Below are 21,260 nucleotides of genomic sequence, written 5' to 3' on the forward strand. Positions count from 1 at the left end.
CTTCCTCTATTAACAGCTAAAAGAGACACTTTTCTGCCTTGTTTAAAAAGTCTTTGACGTGGAGTTTGGATGACAGGCTGTTTTAACTGAGGATTTATGCCTTAAGATAAAACCACCCACTTCATTAAGTCCAGAATCCTCCCTCCTCTGATGAAGTTATCTCCTCCAAAGCAGCAGCTTCTGCTCTCTCCCTGGAGGCTGTCTCAGTGAAGACATTTATCACTCGGGTTAATACAAGTTCACTGCAGTTGATGCTTTTTGACTTTGGATCCGGCCCAGAAGGGACATGGACTGAGTCCAGGCTGAGCGGTAGTGCTGAATGTACGTTTGAAGGCTCACCTTTTCTGTCATGCATGGATGAATGTATGAATGTTGAATCCATGCCTTATTGAAGATGTATATGTCGTCATGGAGAAGTCAGCTGATTGTGGCAATGGCTGTAAATGGATTACTCTGATCATCTTTTGATCTATTGTCAAATAACTCCCAGTCGTCTTTTCATTCTGATGATGATGTTTTTAGCCAAAATCAAAAACTGTCGTTTAATAGAACATAGTTTCTGCAGAGCGGTAGGAATTCATCAGAAATTCACCTCTGATGTGTGGGCGGGACTGTTGGGGAGGTGTAAGCCTATCCTCATTTCCCATCATGCCTTTGCCTCTTTCCTGATGGTATACGGCCCCAACCTAGCAATAGAAGTGCCCCCAAAACGGTGATCAACATCAGAGTTATCCAGTCGTACAGGTTTGATCCAGACTCCAGCTCAGACCAGGAAAACAAAGACGTTCATGGATCTATTGTCTCATTTGTCTCCCGGTGGATGATCAGAATGGAGCAGAGCAGGGAGCTTGTGGCCTGGAGATAGCAGTTTCTATGCTCTTTCCAACTGCATTTTTTTGTCTGCTCCTTATTCACAATGATTTTAATAAAATACTTAGAAATGTAATTCTAACCTTAAATTCTTTTATATAAGTCATCCATCATCAGAAAAATGCTGCATAAACACATTTAAAACACAAGAAACCTTCATATTTCATTGGAGTGGGTCTTTAAAGCTGTCAGTACTGTTGGAGAATGCTCTTCAGCAGAAAGACCTTCACAAGATTGACATTTTCAATTTTCAGAAATTCACCAAGATCAGGCCCAATCCGAAATCTTCTCTTTCTCTTCATTTATCCTTCATTTATCCCTACAAAGGGAGACTTTAAAAAAAGTGTCTGGTATTTTCGGATGTCACTTTTGTCGATGATGTCATCAATAATCACCGGTCCGCTAGCGTTAGCGGGGAGCCATCAGCGCTCAAATATACATAACAACAGTGGTTTTATAACTTTGAAAAAGGTCATGTTTCAACAAAAAGTCATTTCTTACATTTAAATGTAAATTTCTGTGCTTCAGAGCGCACCAACAAGAAGAAAAGTGCTTCTCAGCGCAACGCGGTTTAGCCTTGCCAAGGTGGACGTTGTATCCTTCCGTTTGGAGGGTCAGATTAAAAAAATACATTTCCTGGACACACTTACACTCCCCCTTCAAATGGAGCAGAAGGGAGATTGAAAGAATTCGGATCCCATCTACCCCGGTACAAAATACCAAGTGCTGCATTTCTTCAAGTGACCCCTGGGAGCTGGCATAAGAAGTGAGCACTTTCCACTTGACTTCTACATTAAAGTTATTGCTCATCTCTTGGCACATCCAGTCAGGGGTCACTACAGTGAACCAGCTCTCACGGATCTGCACATTTGGCTTGTAGAGTTTTACGCCCAATGTCCTTGTCAGGACAATCTCCCATCAACCCCAGCAAACAGTGTCTAGATGTCTCCACACCTGACTCTCATCAGTCTATCAGCCACAGGTCATTTAACCTCTGCCCAGACTGCTCAGTACACAGTATTGCTCGTGTCTTTCTGCCTCCATGCCGAGCTGTTCTGACTGATCTCGTCACCTGTCACCTGATCCTTATCCTGATTTGTACCTGACTCTGCCTCTTAGGCGCCTGCCCTGACCCATTGCCTGGATCATCACTCTGACTTAGCTTTGTGGACTGTTAGCTTAGCCTTTCTCCTGTCTACCTTTCTCTGTCCACTAATCCTGCTGCAAGTGGAACCAGGTGTCTGGCAATTTGTGCCATCCTTCCTGACAGCCCTGGTTTTTACCCGGGCTTGGGACCGACACAGGGAGTCCCAGACCCGGGACCTCTGTGGCTACGTAGTTAGGCAGCAGTGTGAAGGGTCCTGCCCAAGGGCCACACTGTCAGGAGCGGATCACATCCCCTGGGAACCGAACCCTGGTTTCTCACGCACCAATCCTGCATGCAGCCCACTGATCCATCCAGCCGCTCTGACCTGACTCCCATAAAAGTGAAGGGCTTTAAGCTGCAGATAAACTTCTGTGCATTCTTTAGAGCCCCCAGCTGGGGGAAGAAACGTTTTCTTTTGTTGACTGCTGTTCAAAAGTCCCTCAGTTTCATCAATAGAATCCAACAAGATTTCACACCCAGAATGTGGAAAACTGTGTTTCCTTTGCCTTCTGTTCATTAGGAAGAGGGCATTTTCATCACATCGTTTTGGGATTTACTTAAAGCTTTTATTTGTACATAAAAATGTAGTTTTTTTTTTTTTTGTTAGTTTGTTTGTGTTTTGATTGGCAGGTGGCCGGAGTAAACCCCAGAAAATCTAGCCGTCCTAAGATTTCATTGTTGCTCGTGAGTGTCCTGCAGGGGGCGTCAGAGATCATCGGTTCAGTGTAAATACAGCTGTGAAAAATGACGGGCATCATTTGAAAACCTGTGTGGTAATATGTTTTAATGCATGCTGTCAACAATAATTAAAGGTTAAGGCATTTTATTAAAAAATGATGATAAAGAAAACACTTTTCAAAAATACCTTTAAATTACAAAAAGCATTGTATTACTAATGAGCAAATGACATTCATCTTTATCTCCACCAAAATAATTAAAACTGGGTCAAATCATCAGTCAGCCTTCAGTCTGACGAGCTCCTGACTGTTGAAGTGAGAGAAAGCATCATGATGAGCCGGCTTACCTTCAGAACAGAAACAGAAGCAGCCTCTGAGCCTGCCAGGGGACAGGAAATCCCACAGGATTCTGATATCTGCCATAGGTTCGACCCGACCATGATCAACAAGCAGAGAGCTTTTAAACCAACGGCCAGTGTATCTGATGGTGCTTGTAAAACATGTGAAATGTTCTGTTAGACAATATCATCTGTAGGAGAACGGAACCATAAAAAATCATATTCCCAAAGGTAACAGTGAGTCAAAGACCTGCTGAGAGTCTGAGATCTCACCACTGAAAGACATTTACGAGTTGTGTAGACTTACCTTAAGTTGAAGTCAGAGACTAGTGAATGACTGACTGCAAGAGGGGTCATCGAGGTCATTTCAGACTCTGGCAGGGGTCTGCAACCTGCGGCTCCAGAGGCACCTGTGGCTCTTTTACTTCTCCATGGTGGCTCTTTGGTTAAAGGGATAAAACGTTTTCATTTTAAAAAATAACTGTAAAGTAAATAATAAGTAGCAAAGTAAAATAAACTAAACCAAACTCATTTACAGACAGTTTACTCATCACCCCATGAAGTTCCTGACTACGTTACGCATCATTCTCTAATAATCCATCAAGTGGTTTGGCTTCATAGTTCACCAAAATTGTACTACAGTATAACACTTTGATGCATCTTTGTCTACACGTAACACAAAAAATCAACTGGAGGTCAGGCAGCACCAGAATTCCTATTTAAGGCGTACCAGATCGTAAAGGTGGATTTTATTTTTTTTTAACAATTTACTAGAAATCTATTGTTCAAAAAATCCCTTAATTTAGCTTTGATCTCATCTAATTTTGAATTTCTGACTGAGATGTACCACAGACTGTAAACTAATTTCTACTCAGTGCTGACATCTCAGTACTAATTTCCAGTGTTGAGATGGTCCTTTGTTGTCTTTTATTTTGAAAAGGAGCCTTTGTCAAAAGTAAAAAAAAAAAAAAAAAAAAACTTTTATAGGGAGACAAAAATACATTTTATCTTCATGTTTCTCTTTTTTATGCCAATAAACCAACAGTTTATTTATATGTATGTTAATAGTAGCTCCAACATAGATACAGATCACTGTCTTATTTTTCTAAATCAGACTCTGTGGCTCCTGCTGGGTTGTGGTCAGTGACAAATCAACTCGAAGTTCTTTAAGATTTGAAGGTTGCAGATCCCTGGACTACGGGAACAACACCAGCAATTAGAAAGTACACTTCTAACTTTTTTTCAGAAAAGACATCAATCATTGGTCAAACATCCCTGTGTTCTAAAATGTAGTCCGGATGGATCGATCCAGAATGTTGACATGATCAATCTCAAGTTGTCAGTATTAGATCGATACCAGCCCGCGGTTACCAATATTTCCACTCTATTTAAATGCTGGGTTGTTTTTGATACGTTGCTTTTCACCTGTTTTATTGTTCTATTTAAAGGCTAAGAAGTTACAAATTATTTATATTTCTGCTAGTCGCTTCCTGCAGCTCCTCTGGGGGGACGGCATCGAGACCAGCCGAGAGGCCGAGTCTCTCCAGCAGTTTGAAAATATTGTCCTAATTATTTTTTTATGTTTATCAAGTCATTTAAAAAGGAAAACTTTCTAAAACCATGTGCGGTGATTAAGAACTATTGAGATTTTGAGGTTCATGTCAGATCCATCGCATTTACAAAAAATATCGATATCAGCGAATTTGACCGGAACAATACTCAAATGCTCAGTATCACTCAGCACTACTACAGCGTTTAACATGGTGAACACAGTGTTCTTGAATGTCTGTTTGCAGGATCCTCTGCAATCACGTTCATGGGAAAGCGATGTGAAAACCGTGTGATATTGTCAACCAGCATCTAATGAATCTTGGGAGATTCAGCGGCTGCTTTCCTACTGTGGAGTGGACCTCATTTGGGTCGTAGGGCTCCTGGCTCTTTGAGAAACAGGACCTTAGAGATGCTGGAGTAACTAACAGGTTTGTCATCATAACTTCATCTCTTCACAACACCACGTTATCAATATTTCAGATTGATTTTAGATTAGTATTCTTGGCAGTCTGGTTCCTACAAAGGACAGCATGTGTTCTCAAGTGTTCATTTTTAGGAGCTTTCCATCACAGGGAAAGCTGGCTGATGACAGGATTGCAATGATGTCTCCATCTTTCTTGTTAGCAGGATGGGAAACTTTTTCAGCAGAGAGCGGAGCTACACTCTGCAGGGACTCGGTCTCCAGGCAGAACTCTGGAAGTTATGAAGTAAGGAGTCTGGACAAAGGAATCTTTTAAGTGTCATGAGGAGGAAGACAACGCTGAGGCTCTATTATTAGCAGTTTTAAAATAGCCTGAGGCTCCAGTTATGACAAGAAGCTTCAGAGCAGCTTATAATGCAGTTTGATGAGCTTAACGGCTGACAGGCACAAACTGCCACCTGCATCCAGATGGAGCAGCCGAAGGCTGCAGGCATTTCCCTCCTCTGTACCGAGCTCAGGTTCAGACACTGACATCACTTGGATTTATTAAAAGCAAAAACGACGTTTGGAAACTTTCTGATCAAAGCTGATGTTTTCTGCTTTCGTTCAGCGACATTCGCTGCTGCCTGACAGAAATAGTCACTGAAATAAGTGGAATTAGTGATTGTCAGTTTCCAAGCAACACACACCCGCACGGGCATATGTGCACGCGCGTGCACATACACACACGAGTGCGTCATTTCCGACTAAGGGACTGAGAGTCCAGTTCGTGGCTCCACGCGCTCGCCGGTGACTGCGTCTGCAGGCGGCTCTGAGGAGCGCAGGGGTCTTGTGTCCTCTGGTCTTCAGCCGTACAGGTGTGCTTCAGAAGGAGTTTGAACTGTCCCAGTGGGATCCATCCCGAGCTGCGTCGTCCTGCTGAGGAGCCGACACGCGCAGGACAGGGAGCACCTGCGTCGCCGCGCGCTCGGATCACCTGTTGAGAATGCTCCACGGTCCTCCTCTCCTTTCAGACGTGAGGACCATGCAGGCTGACGCGCGCGTTTCCAGATGCTCCACGCGCCCCGCTCCGTGACTGAAGCCGGTGCGGGACATGCCGCAAGATGAGCGCTGATCTGGAGCGCGTTCCCCCCGGCTCCCCCCTGAACTCCGCCGGCCTGGGCGGCCGCGCGCTCTCGGCCAATGTCCGGAGGCTCCACAACGGTCTGAACCTGCTGCTGAGCGACGTGGAGAGGAAGCAGTTCATCCACTGCCTCAATGTTTACCACGCCAAGCGCAACGTCTTCGACCTGGTCCAAACTCTGAAAGTGATCCTGAACAGCCCCAGCAAGCGGCAGCTGCTGCCCATGCTGCGCCTGGTCATCCCCAGGTCCGACCAGCTGCTCTTTGACCAGTACACCTCCGAGGGGCTCTACCTGAAGACGGAGCTGCTCCCCAGCAACGGCAGCGTGGAGATCTACGGAGATGAGGGGGACCCCACTCTGCAGACCTATGTCAGCTGCCTGCAGGAGCAGCCGCTCGCGCCGGCCCCTCCGGAGGCTCCCGGCGCGGCGGGCACCACGGCCGCGCTCCTCTGGGAGGGCCTGTTTGGAGAGGTGCGCAGAGTCACCCTGACGCGCTCCAGGAGCCACGAGGGTCTGGGCTTCAGCATCCGCGGGGGCTCGGAGCACGGGGTGGGCATCTACGTGTCCCTGGTGGAGCCGGGCTCGTCCGCGCAGAGAGAAGGACTGCGCGTCGGGGACCAGATAGTGGCGGCCAACGACATGATGTTTGACAACGTCACTCACGTGGACGCGGTCAAGGTATGACATGTGCGCGCGCGCGCGCGAACTGGCATGACAGGGCTTGACTGTGCAGAGATATTGATGAAAACTCGGGGAGTGCACACAGAACTCGTGACAGAGGTGATCTTAAAGCTGTAGTCTTCATGTTCAGTGATGCAGTTTCAGTGATCAAACTCTGGACTGAAGCCCCGCCCCCTACATGATCTGAACCGCGCGAAGCCCAGAGCTCTGAGGGTTTGTTAACCTGAGCTGCATGAACACTAGTGCTGCCACAAACGATTATTTTAATAGTCGATTATTGATCGATTAGTCGACTAATCGTGGCAGCCCCCATGAACACCTGTCTGGGAGGTGCTGAAGTCTTTGCCACTGAAAAGCTGGAGGGAAACAATAAGTCCTGCAGACATGTGGAGCTTAATGGGGAGCACTTCTGTCTTCTTCTGTCTTCTTAATGTCTAGAACATAACTCTCTCTGCAGGTAAACTACACCTGTGGTGACGGCAGGCTGTCTGCAGCAGTCTCTGCACAAACACTCAGACTCAACCCGATCTTGCTATGAAGCAAACCCGAGACCTGCTGCCTCAAAGATCCACATGAGAATCACATCCTCAAAAACCTTTAAATCTCACATTGAAGATTTGTGGATTGTTCTAAACTCAAAGACAAACGTCTGAAGATGAGTTTTACACCTAGCCTCACTGTGCTGGTCTACAGTGCTCTATCAATTATGACCACTCCCCATCTCTGCATCACAATAAATGCAGCATTATCAGCTGCTGCTAATAACCTTCTCAAGAAGATGGAGATTCCTGGTTCAGGTGTGTCCAGCCAGTAAGAACATGCCAGAGCAGGTGTGTTGGAAAACATGCAGGAAGGTGGCTCTAGAGGACCAGGGTTCCTACCCCTGTAGGGGTTGCTGTATCTGAAGGGTTACGGGGGTTTTAATCTCCCTCGGGGGGTGTCTGGATGACAGCCGCTTCCACTGTGTTTCTGTGTCTGAGCTTGAAGGCTGTCCCACATTAACCCGGGGAGGGGGGTTAAGCATCACAGATCAGGAAACCCGAGCAGGCCGCTCCCGCTCCCCGCAGCAGCTGTCTGTCTGCCGCCGTGTTGAGCGAGCTCAGGTGAAGTCTGGGAGATCGGCTGCAGCCAGAGAACCGCCACGCTGCGACAGGACACAAATCTGCTGTGAAATGCAGCCAGACATTCGAGCGCTGACGTGCAGACGTTCATGCTCGTGCTCGCCCTGTCAGCGGTCTTATATGAGACTGCCCACTATCAGGCAGAAAGGCAGAAGGATTCTAAAGAACTTCAACGTACTGAACAGAGTAGAAGTGACTGACATGTCATAGATAAAAGAATGAATGAATGAAATGGTTTATTTCATCGTTATCATCCTCGGTCACAACGTGCCTCCTCTTCAGGTGTTCATCTATCGCTGTAGTGCTGCCACGGAACACAGGTTCGGCCTTGCAGATATTGCACTAAACACTTTTTTCTTTCAATTTTTTAAGTTTCCCACACTTTCAAGCTCCCTTTCAGAACTCCTTGTGACATCAATACTCACCCGGATTAGCACTACTGCACATGTGTGTCAAAGAAAGTGAGTTTTGAGATTTTTTAAAGAGAGAAAAAAAAATAAAGAAACGACTAATTGACTGTTAAGTTTGTCGTTGACTAATCGACTAATCGCAGCAGCCCTAATGTGGTGTCCGTGGTGCTGTCTGTCCAGCCCAGCGTTGAGTCTGTAGTAACCTCCGTTCATCATCCATCCACAGCCCATGTCTGAGGAAAACTTCAGCCTAAGTCTAAATCTGTGAAGAGCAGAGCTCACTTCAGAGGTAGTGATGCTGCTGATGGCTTCACTCAGCTTCGGATGTTGTGTTGTGTGTTCATGCCAGCTAAGATTGCTGATGCTGACAGCTGCTCCATCCAACATGAAGCTTGGTCGCAGCGTCAGTAAATGTGACTGCTGAGAGCAAAACTGCTCCTCAGCGGGAGGCGGAAGAAAGACAGCAACTGCTGAGCTGCACAGGGTTTGGTGATCAGAGCTGTGTCTCATGACGGGATTGGTCCTCTGTTGACCCCCACAGACTTTCAGCTGGTGTGTTCACAGCTACTGTGTTCACAGGCCTGCAGCCTTGTAGCTTGTTTGTGGTGATTGGAAGTTCTCCACTTGGATGCAGCAGTAAAAGTAACCGTCTCACAGCGAGCCCGTGGTATGTGTGATGTAGATTGTGGGTTGCAGAGCCTCCTCCTCCTCTGCTTGTCTGGAGGGCCGTGCAGAGAGATGATATGATGTAACTACAAAGATGACTAACCACTAAAGCTCAAGAGAGAAGCAGACAGACCACAGAAATAGTCACTTTGTGTTCCCGCACATCCGCATCTGCATAACTTTGATTCTCGGTTTGATGCAACAGAAATGAAGCGCGAGGGAGGGAGAAGATGTGGGAGGAACAGCACTTCACTCAGGGGTGAGGTCTGAGGCAGGAAAGTCAATGTGTTCCTCAGCTGTTCTGGGTTTAAAAATATCTCCATGAAACGGGATTTTTACGCTCGTCTCCCTTCATGGAAGTCTTTCTGCTTCGCTGTTTATTCCAAACAGAATCTGGTCTTCAACCTTATCTTCTTTAGAAGCAAAGTGTTTGTATGGAGTTTGTTGTTGTCAGCTCGTCTCTACACAACACAAAACTCCAGTTATTACTTTTCACAATGATCCAGTTTAGCCCTTTAACACCTGAGACGTCGCCGGTGATGCTTAAATACAAAATATTTTACATCAAAGAACATAAACACTGGAACTCCAGTGTTAAAGGGTTAATAGAAACAAATGACCCATCAATTATGTTAAACAAATATTTAATTTTTGTCTTTATATCAAAATTGAATCCAAAAATACTTGAGCACTTTAGTTCTAACTACAGCAGAAAATATGACCAACACTCAGATAGCCCATCCTGTCAGGAGAGAAACTCAGGCGTTATTTAAAAACCATCTGAAGGAGGGAGAATGTGGGGCTTTTAATGTGACCTTCAAAAACAGAACAAAGCAGAAGTTGGTGCAAATGTTTATTAGAGGACAAAACAAATGTCTTCCTGAAAAGAGATGAGTTAGAGAAAACAGATCAAACTAGATCTATAGCATTACCTGTGATAATCCTTGGGGATGCTGTAAGGTTAATGTGGTTTCTGAAGATGGTAGAGCTCATAGCTGAAAATGCTGAAGCCAAAACCTTGCAAAAATATTAGCTAAATGCAAATTAGCAAAGGAAAAAAAACTGAAAAAAATGTCAACACTAGCATATTGTTAAAATATTAGCTAAACTCCAATTTAGTCAAAAAAAAACCCCAAAATTTAAAAAAAGTCTAATTTTACCAAAACAGCTAGCATATTTGTGAAATATTAGCTGAGTTCCAAACTAGCCTAAAAACGGCAAAAAAACAGTCTAAATTAACCAAAAATAGCTAGCATGCTGCTAAAATAAAACCTTCATATTAGCCTAAAAAATCCAGTAGAACTAAAGTTCTCTAAATGTGAATGGTGTCTCTGGCTGAGAGTACGTAGTTCACAAGTTTCAATGTTTTTAAAGGATTTGAGCAATTTCTCATTCATTTGGGGCATATTTTGCTCAATATTTCAAAAATAATAAAGTTTATGAATACTAAAAGTACAAGCGGTATTGTCCTGAACGAGCTGAAGGTTTTGATACCAACATTATTGAAATTGTTGAAATTGTGATTACATTTATATGTGCCAAAAAACACACAGAAAGGCATCAAACAAAAGCATCAAAGTTAAAATAGCAGAAGTGAAGCATCAGCAGGACAGTAGGAGCTCTGTCTCTTTGGAACTTTTTAAGATCTCCTGTGCAGTTGTGTCTTTTGCTAAATATTGAAGGGAAAAGCCCCATTGACCACTCAGACCAAACAGCTCAACAATAAACTGCAGTTGTTTGTGAGAAAATTCCTGGAGAGATTCCAACTAAAACGTGCTGTTTTAAAAAAAAAAAAAAAAAGCATAAATAGACAACGTAACAAAAAAATGTAGAAAGGGGTGGGACCACACAAGAATTTCCTTCTACCCACTCCTTTTCAAGCACATTATATGCTTTACTTGTATATTTTTATTTTTTAATTCTAATATTTGTATTTTTAAATTCTTATGTTTATTTTGTATTCTTGTATGTTTTAAATTCTTATATTTTATTTTTAAATTCTTATGTTTACTTTAATTTTGTGTTTGAAACAAAGAACAATAAAATAAAAAATAAAAAAACGGAACTGCAGCTGGATGCTCTTCGCTGCACTTTACATTTGATGGAGTCAGCAAGCAGCTCTCAGCAGCGTTTGGATGCTCGTGTATTGAGATCTGCATGGATTTTTTCTTAATAAAAAAAAGGATTGTCACAGTTGAAGGTGCAGGTTGAACATACTGTAATGCTCTCCTGAACTTTACACTTCTTCTGAGCAAACAAGTAAAAAAAAAGTCCAACTTTGCAGTTTGGATGTCAGCCGTCTCCAGCTTATTGCCTGTGACACCTTCAGCTGGATTCTGGCTTCAGCAGCTCGGGGACGTTTTTCCTTCCAGTTGCAGATGTGATGTGACAGGCTTCCCCCTTCAAACACGTTTTCTTACATTACTGTCTAAATATAAAACTGCAAGGCCAAACATGATCACGTTTGTAATTTGATGCACATTTACTTTACACTGACTACTTTACAGTAAGGGGGGGTGGAGGGTCAGCTTTAGTCCTGGTGGGGATTTATGGTGCTAAGTGTTCCTGGGAGAGTTTTCCTTGTCTGCTTCTGCCTCCATCTATAGCCTCTGAAAAAAGACCTCTGTAGTTGTCAGGTGGACCATAAACCTGTCCAGGTGATGCCCGCCTTACACCTGATGGAGGCTCCTGCAGACACTCACTCACTCACTCACTCACTCACTCACTCACTCACTCACTCACTCACTCACTCACTCACTCACTCACTCACTCACTCATTCACTCACTTATTCTTTAACATATTGTCCAATGGTTGGCAGCAGTCATGCTAATCTAGCTTTGCTAATCACCCAGAATTGACACATGAGCAGGATACAGGATACAGGAATAATGTCAGAAATCCAGCATCTTCGATCTGTGTCGCAGTGGGACAGCATAGATTGAAGCAAAGGCAGAAATACACCAATGGAAGCACATTGATGTAACATAGACGAGAGGTCCACACAAACGGACTCCCACACGTCCAGCCGAGCATCATCACACAGGGCTATACGGCATAGTCGGCACGCAAGAAAAGAGTCACCGAGGCATTGAATCTAGGGAAAGAGTCATGGAGAGGGGAGGAATGTAGGCTTCCATGACAATGGACTCTGCTTATTGCACCGTCAGCGGACTGTTTTGGTTCAGTCCAAGGGGGTGTGCCCTGGGCTCGGGGGTTCCTGATTAGGGTAGAATGTTTAGGCGCAGGCAGACACAGCTTCTGCCTGCCTGCTGAATGTCCAGGTTCTGATACATCCAGGTTCTGATACATCCAGGTTCTGATACATCCAGGTTCCGATAATCCAGGTTCTGATACATCCAGGTTCTGATACATCCAGGTTCTGATACATCCAGGTTCCGATGCATTCAGGTTCCGATAATCCAGGTTCCAATACATCCAGGTTCTGATACATCCAGGTTCTGATACATCCAGGTTCCGCCAGTTCCAATCAGCAGAATTCCAGAGATCATTAATCCAATGATGTAAACACCTTCAACATCTTCCAGAGAGAGTTGCAAAAAGCAGAAAATGCTCAATTTGCCCCAAGGGTCATTCACTTACCCAACTGCAAACGTACTCCAAAGGCAAGTGGGATCCGCTCTCCCACTTCTCATGGAGGAGAAGGTTTGGTCAAACCAGTGAATAGGGTGGAGCCATCATCATTGGACAAAGGCAGATCATGCCCATTACAGACAACCAAACGCACTCCTGGGGGACAAACATAGCAGGCAGTTAAGAAACCTGGTTCTAGAAAGTGGGAGAAAGCCTGAATCCTGGAAAAGTTCTTTTGTGTTAAAAAAAAAAAAAAACACCTACAAATGTTGGTCTTAATGTTGCATCATTTTTAAAGTACTTACATTTGTTCTTTATTGAAATTTGTTGAAAAAAAGTTTGATGTTTATATTAGTATATGTGATGTCTTAGCTTTATTGTAATGTGCAAGGGCTGCACAGTGGTGTAGTGGTTAGCGCTCTCACCTCGCAGCAACAAGGCCTTGCTTTAAATCCCACAGGGAGCTTTCTGTGTGGAGTTGACGTGTTCTCTTATTCTCCTATGTTCTTCCTTTTTTTTAAAAGATATAAATAGGTTCATATATTTTTAATTTTCCCGGTAAACTCCAGCTGTCATTTAGCAGTTGTTTCCTCTAACAACCACTGGAGGGCGCTGTATCTGAGTATAAGTAGATATGTATCTGAGTATAAGTATTTGCTACTGACAGCAGCAGAAGAAGTGTCTAAAACAAACATGGAAGATAATCTGATTGTTTTACTCTTAAACTTTGATATTTTTCTTATAAAGATCAAAAGATTGGTATTCTTTTTATATATTTATTTATTTTTTAGTTACGCTAAACTTGTTGGATTTGTTCTGAAACGTCACAATTTTCTCCCAAAAGTGCAACTTATACTCCAGAGCGATTTATGACTTCTACTCCAGAAAATACGATAATATTTTCTTTATGGAATTTATTTTTAGAGGGACCATACCATGATTTTCTTCAGCCTTTCACAGTAAACTATATCCATTTCTATGATCACATATTACCTCCAGAACACTAAAAATATGAAATATTAGTCATTTTTGTGGACCGTTTTAATACATGGAAGTAAAACGACTCGATTTCTGAGACTCTAGCTTTTTCGGTCCCGCCCATTTCACAATGTCATCCTTGAGCCTGCCCCCGTCAATGAGCCTCCCTGACCCTCCTCAGGATGACCAAACATTGTAAACAAAACCATCTGACTAAAGCTCTCTTCAGTCATTGGCCAGCAGCTATGGGGGCGGGTCAAAACAGAAGAGAAAGATGGATGCACTGCGGTTGACAAAATCTTTTCAGGGTTTTTCACTTCTTCAAACTTTGTATTTTCTGATGGATTTTGATCGTCTGTATGAAGGTCAGGTTCAACACTTTGTACTGCAGCTTTGTTACCGAGGAGGAATCCTGCATGACGGTTACTGGAGACGCTACGGCTAAGCTACACACGCTAATAAGAGTTTGTGACGTGTAGATTGTTGGTAGAATCAATGTGGATCAGATTAAAAGTTGTTTTATTGAGCATGAATTCATCCGACCACATTTGAATGAGTTTCCGTGTCTCATCGTTGTGGTTTTATGACGTTGTTTTTAAGAGAATTCTGTTGGAACTACAATAGAGCTTTAAGATGACGTCACGGCAGCAGCCCGCGCTCGTGCAGATAGTGCAGGTTTTCAGAGGATTACTCTTCGGATCAAAATACCACGTTGGGGTTCTTTATAGAGAGGAATGAACAGTATAATGCACCTAAAACCTAAAAAAGTAGAATTTTCATGGTATGGCCCCCTACGACTTCTACAAATCAACAACTTTGTTTCATTGAATCTTCATAATCTCTATAAAATATCTATTGATATTTTTAGACTTTTTTTAAACAACATTTCTTGTAGAAGCATTTAACTTTGAAAGTAGATTTTCAGAAACCAGAAGTTAAAAAATGCCAATTTTAGGACCGGACTGTGAGAATACCGTTACATTTAAACTGGTCCGAGGCCTGAAAAAGGTTGGAGACCACTGGGTACAGCTCTGTTATACAGTGGGTCTTTCCTTCTTTCTTTCTGTCGCATCCAGGTGTGTTTCTGCTGTGATGCTCATTAAGTGCAGGAAGATACATTTTGCTGCTCTTTGGCCCTCTCAAGTTAATGCAAAGCTTCACATTTAGAAACGCTGACATTTGGTGCTGCTTGTCATAAAAGCAGGTGACAGTGGGGATCATCTGCTGTAAGTTATGATGTCAGTCAGAGTCTTAATGAATGTCTTTTTATAAAACTGACATTTAGCCCCCATCACCCTGATCAAAACGATCCTGTCAAACACAACCTAACAGATGGAGTGTTTTCCATTAAGAATCCTTCTGTTTTTATCTACATGTTTTTACATTGATCTACATTTCTGTTTTCTTTTTGTATTTTTCTTTCATTTTTTTAAAGAATATTTTCTTCTCTTTTCTTGTTTGAATCCTGGGACCAGATGGCAATTGAAGGCAGTTATTTTGTGGAAAGACTCTTAGAAATAAATCTGCTAGTGACTCTGCAAGATGGCATCAAATGAGAAAAATTGATACAGTTTGAACAAAAAAGTTTTGAAAGCACAGAGAGCAGAGAAATATCAAAAATATCTCCAACCCATTAAACCTGTGAGATATAAAGACGGGTTTCAAACTCATCTCAGGGGGGATTCAGAAACAAAACAATCAAATCAACCTGTTTTCGGTTCCCACAACCATTTATTTAAACAAATGAACAAAAGGCATTTACCTATAGAGCACATTTCAAAGCCGTGCAGTGTTGCACATTACAACGAAAAGTAGCTGAGCTGAATATATTTGATTCAAAGAAAGACAACAAGACGCAGACAGCTCCAGTGTTTATGTTCTATGATTAACCGTACCGCTTTTCTCCTTTAGAATCTACTGGAATTATTGTGTTAACGGTTGAAAAGTGACAGTATGTTAAAGATTGTGTTTAAGCGTCACCGGCGACGCCTCAGGTGTTAAAGGGTTAAGGGAACAAAAATCAGAGATTTATTTTTCTCACTACTTCTCTTGATACACCCAGAGGAAATGTTCAAAATGTTTTTTTTAAAGCATGACAATTTTTTTTTATTTAAAAAACGTTCCCAGTAGTATTTTAATTATGATTATGAACCTAAATGTCTTAAAAAGACATTTTTCATGTTGATCTGAAGCCTCTGTTTTAAAATCTCCTCTGAGGGGGCGTGGCTTTTGGAGCTCCGCCCCTGACCCCCCCCCTGTCTGATTATGATAGCTCTGTGTCTCACTAGCATAAATCTTCACCGCTGCTACATAAAAACATCCATCAATCTGGGTAATGTCCAGTGGCGGGCCGTGCATTTCCCACCTAGGCCTTCAGTAGTGCTCCATCTGAATCAATCCAACCCCCAATAACTATTTTATTGCAATAAAACTTCTACTGCAGGTACAGCTGCAACACACACCAAAAGCATCAACAATAACCTGATAAAATTTCAATATTATGTAGGGATATAGTACAATTTTACTCACCAAAAATCCGGATTATTTAAACAAAATCCATCCTTTCTTTCCTCAAGAAGATTTCAATCACTCTGTCGTGCAGAATCCGTGCGTTTCACAGATAGAAAGTGTTCCGTGGCTGTGATAAGCTGGAAAAGGCTGCATGCGGGAAATGTTCTGATATTCCTGAAACATCTGATGGTCGTGATCTTGAAATCTGGTCTGTGTCTGGAAAATATTGTCGGTAGTGCCCAAGTGTCAAAGACCAAGACTGTCCAAGACAGTTTGATTGATTTAAAAGGAGAAATACTCAGAAATACAAAAACAAAATGATTTCTTATTACATTTGTTCTCTTTCAGAAGAAAAATGACACACAGACATGTTAGAAACTCTAAAATCAGGATTTTCCTGGAAGGGGGACTTTAAGGGTTGGTTTAAACCACCTCAGCCTGACCCGATCTTTGTGACTGAATCGTTTGGACTGGACACCTGCTCCTCTTGTGTTTCCAGTTTGTCCTCTGCTTTTGCTGTTTTTTCATTCTGCGTCTGACTCGCTGCAGTCCCTCAGTTCCAGGTCTCTCCTTTTGATCTCTTCTCTCAGAACTCAATGAACAAATGGTTTGTGTTTTTGAAAACCTCTGACAGTGTCAGCTTCTGACTGTGACACTTTCTCTTTGGTCCTCTAAATTAAAAGGTTTAACATCACAGTGACGGTCTGTTTTTGTTCTCTTTGGAAGCACAGAGGCAGACACATTTTGGAATTCAGAATTTCATCCACTGCAGGATTGACTACTTAAGCTTCCAAAAATCCTCCTACACTTGACAAAACATTAAACATGAAGGCTCCTGTGGAGGAACATGTATAAACAAGTCCATCTCTGCTTAAAAGTCAGGGATCAGCTGGGATCCCTCAGCTGGATGAAGCAGAGACTCGCTGCAGGTCCCGCCTCAGGTAAACTGTGAGAAGAGCCATGCAGCCTGCAGACAGACGGACTTCTACCAGACATTCAACAACAGGAAGAACTTCATTAAAAACATACATGTCAATACTTTAAGACAAAAGAAACATTCATGACTAATGGGAGCAGAGCAAACTTATCGTTTTCTCTTTTTTATCATGGTTTATGATTAATTTACCACAAAGAAATGTAAAAAAAATCAGTTTATCATTCACATGTTCTCCAGCATGTAAACACATAAATAAATAAGCATTTGATTCCACGTGTGGAAACAGGATGCACGGTAGTGTAGTGGTTAGGGTTCTTGCCTGTAAAGACGGTTTGAGTCCCTTCAGTGTGGAGTTTACCAGCCATGTGGTAGAGTGCCCACTCTGAGACCGGACGGTTGTGATGTAAATTCCACAATTAAAGACTCTCCTTGTGCTGTCTTACCCATGATGACTCTGGGAGTGAGGGTCATCAGGAACCCAGAAAAGGGTGCTACAAACTTTTTAAAAAAAATTTTCTAATGATTTTTTATTTTCACTGATGTCCGTGGAAGACATGAAATCCTATCCAGCTTTGTCCACTTTTGTTATGGGAGGGTCATCTGGACCTCACAAGATAGCACAAGCCCAGCCAGCAGGCCAAGTGGGCCCCTTATGGTTTAAAACTGGTCAGAACATGTGGCCCCAAATGGGTTTGTCTGCAGTTTCTGTGGCGGCCCCACCTGTGTTTGACCACAATGGCTTACGTTGGGATTCAGTGGGCAGGCTCGCTATCCTTGCCAGCCCCCCGGTGGACAGCATAGCCAGCAAGCGAGTGCTGCCCAGCGGCCGGCAGACCTCCCAGGGTCGCTGCCCAGGTTGCCAGCTCTACCTCAGCAGCACAGGGACCATGCTGTAGTGTGTCAGAGTCTTAGTGCGCTTTCACAGATTTGCTGAATGACTCCTGTCACACCACACAGTCCTCAAAGCATCGGCATGCAGACAGGTGCATGGATGTCTGTGGGACTGATGAATCCCTACAGCTTTGATGAGTGGGCAGGACCTTCAGGAATGCTCTTGAAGATGTGGAGATTTTTTGTGAGAAATAACCGTGGGGGAGGGGAATGAGGGAATTATGGTTTAGAATGAGGTAACAGAGGTAACTGGGATTATGAGAGAATTTCTCTGTAGACAGATCAAAGACGACTAACCATCACACTGAAAACAGATGTGAGACCGGAACCAAAGACCGGAACCTGAGACCAGAACCAAAGGTAGGCTTGTCCTGTCAGGGAAAATCGCATGTTGTGATGGACTGAATATTAAAAATCATATATTTTTAAAAATCACTAAGGTGACAATTTAATTCTTGGTTCAATCCTCAGTCATCTGTATTCCATAGAGGAGGTGTGATCATGACAGTGGCTGGAGAGGTGTGTGTGCGCTGTATGTATCGTACAGTGTAACATTAAGAAGAAGCAGCCGGAGGGTCGGAGCAAGGATCCCCAACCCGCCATCTGCTAGCTTGGTCCCTGTGCTGGAAGTTGTAAGCGGAGCTTCAGCTTCACTCTCCCAGTGTTAAGGCTTCATACTCAGTGTGGATTGTTCTGAAATCCTGAGGGGGTCACTGTCGTCCCCCCCACACACAAACACACAACTTGTCAGTCATACACTGAAATATGTTAGAGGTTTTCCTTAGATTTGGCCTAACAGGCCACCATAGATCTCTGTCCTCAAGGCGCTTAATCATTGCTGGAATGTAACTATCCAGACCAACTTTCCTTTCTTATGTCACCCATAGATAATGCCTTACCTCCAGCCCTCGTAAAATGAGGCCAAAGCCCGTCACTGTGGCTTCCTGTTTATCTCCAAAAATTTTGTATCCCCTAAGAGTGATTGGTCCGAGTCAGTCTGAGTCATGTTTGAGAGGAACTTCTGTCGCCAATCACGAGTGAGCTTGTTGGAAGTCCACACCCCTTCCACTGAAAGCGAGCTTTGGAGAATCTGTCAATAAGCGTTTTTGAGATGACCAAGGCGGACCTGGCGCTGCGCAGATCGCCTGCAGGCTGCAGCGCAGTGTATGCTGCTTAGTTTCTGTCACCGACGTCAAATGTGTGCCGTCACGAAGTATCGCGGGAAAAGGGCGGGTTCAAGGCGCCTTCTTAAGTCAGCGCAGCCAGAAAATAGGTGAGACTGCGCTGGCTTCAAGCTGCCTTGAGGACTACAAAACAATGCATTGTGGGAAACGGTGTCCACACATTTCCTGTACTTCGATGTGAAATAACTGGCGCTAAATGAAGGAAATCGGTATATTTTTTAATCTTTCTGGAAGGTAGTGAATCACTGATGAAAAAATAAACAAGATTTAAAATAATCTGTGGTTATATTTGTTATTGTTGTCTTTAAAATTAACTTTAATTTATATTTTATCTGTTTAGATGGGACAGTGCACATGAAATGATTTTTTTTTATCTGCTTTACTCTGAAATATGTTAAAAAATAATATAAAAGTCAACACCGCACAAATCATACTAGGAGGAGTGGCTTATTAACTTTCAGCCGAATGTTAAGGACAACCCCCAACTCCTTGTTCTCGTACAGTCTCGTCGTTCACCCTCATCTCAGGCGCTTTTCTCCGCCCCTTCCTGCAGCAGCTTGGTCTCGCCGACGATGCAGGCGAGGCACTGGGGATCTCAAACACACCTAATTAAACGTTGGAGGTGGGACCAGCAGCCACCACATTTTTTTTTACTGAGGCATCTGATTGGTCAGTTTATAACTTGAATAACTTGAGATAAAGAAATATATATATATATATATATAAGTGAGGGGTTTGATATGTCCAATGATTACACTGTCAATGGTTTGTCCTGCAGCTGTGATGATGGTCAGAAGCACAACTTTCTGTGAAGCATCTATGCTGCTCCTTTCTGCTCTAACAGTCAAGTTCATTCACTCAGCTTCTAAGCTGTTGCAGGTTTGAACCCCACATGCCAGCCCCGAGGCTCATCCTTCACAACTACACTCCCCGCTGCTCTATTTAAGGGGTCTTTGATTGTGGAATCCATTTCCATACAAGCCTGGTGGGAGACATTGAGTCCATTCACTCCTCAAAGCTTTTTCACTACTGGGATTCTTCAAGTGCTTGATAGTATTGAATAAAATGCCCGTGTCCAGAAGTCCTGTCCACTTGACTCCACTCATTTTAACATTTTAACATGCACAAGAGGATTCTGGTCCATCAGAACCTCAGATAGTTCTTTTAACCCTTTAACACGTGACGCGTCACCGGTGACGCTTAAATACAAAATTATAAGCCACTTTTCAACCGTTAACACAATAATTCCAGTAGATTCCGAAGGAGAAAAGCTTCTATGGTGAGGTTGAGTGTGATGAGAAACAGCGTGGTAGGAAGGTGACAGTGAGAGCAGAGCAGGTCAATGTTCAGGCGAGAGCTCCCTCTGGTGGTCGGAGGTGGACCCGGATGGTGGATCCCTGACGGGCAGGAGTTCATTAGTAGTTCATTAAGAGTTCATTAGAAGTTCGCCACTGAGTTGTGGCCGGGACTTGCAGCAGAAGTTTGGCTCGCTCATTGTCGATCAGCAGATTGTTTACACTTTCCTGCTAGCTTACAGCGCCTCACAAGCCCAAGCTAACATTAGCGTAGCAAAAAAAAAATAAAATAAAAAAATAGCAAGCAATATCGTGGCTATCCAGCCGTACAGTTTAGATCCAGATTCCAGTTCAGACGAGGAATTCAAAGATGTTCATGGATCTGTTTGTCTGTGAGTGGATGCATCAGGATGGAGGGGAGCAGGGAGACTTTGCCCCCCATGTAAGTTGCTGCAAAACCAGCCTGAGATTTTTCAAAATGCAGGTTTTCATCTGCTCCTGATTCACAATGATTTAAATAAAAAATATTCAGAAACACAGTTTTAGTCTAAAGTTATTTTACATATGTCCATCATGAGAAGAATGCTACATAACCTGTTTAAACTGGAGTGGGTCTTTGAAAATCTAGAAGAAGCTGCATATGCTTTAATGATTTTAGAAACGTTTACAGTCAGTCACTCTGAAGCAAACAATGTGACCTGCTACAAAACCTTGCTGCTACGGTCTTCCACTGCTCAAAGTCTTCAAGTGTCTCTCAACTCAACCCCATACTTTGTGTGTGGCACATTGTTTTGGACAGCAAAGCTTTGTGTTTGAAGCGCTCACGGAACCCGTTTCTGCTCTCAGCCTGTGTGTGTCAAGCTGCA

The 21,260-nt window shown here is 43.3% G+C and overlaps 2 protein-coding genes across 6 annotated transcripts in view; one reads left to right on the forward strand and one right to left on the reverse strand.

Moving 5' to 3' along the window:
- Positions 1-21,260, reverse strand: part of LOC112140035 (paired box protein Pax-7) — a 629,290-nt gene that overhangs the window by 399,065 nt on the left and 208,965 nt on the right. The window lies entirely within an intron of this gene.
- LOC112160030 (whirlin) overlaps positions 5,198-21,260 on the forward strand; it is a gene marked incomplete at its 3' end in the record, with an annotated part of 46,761 nt that continues 30,698 nt past the window's right edge. The window contains 1 exon segment of the mRNA XM_036212986.1: positions 5,198-6,806. Within this exon segment, the coding sequence (XP_036068879.1) occupies positions 6,108-6,806 (699 nt within the window).

The sequence above is a fragment of the Oryzias melastigma genome, linkage group LG7 (genome assembly GCF_002922805.2).
Source record: "Oryzias melastigma strain HK-1 linkage group LG7, ASM292280v2, whole genome shotgun sequence".
Lineage (NCBI taxonomy): Eukaryota > Metazoa > Chordata > Actinopteri > Beloniformes > Adrianichthyidae > Oryzias > Oryzias melastigma.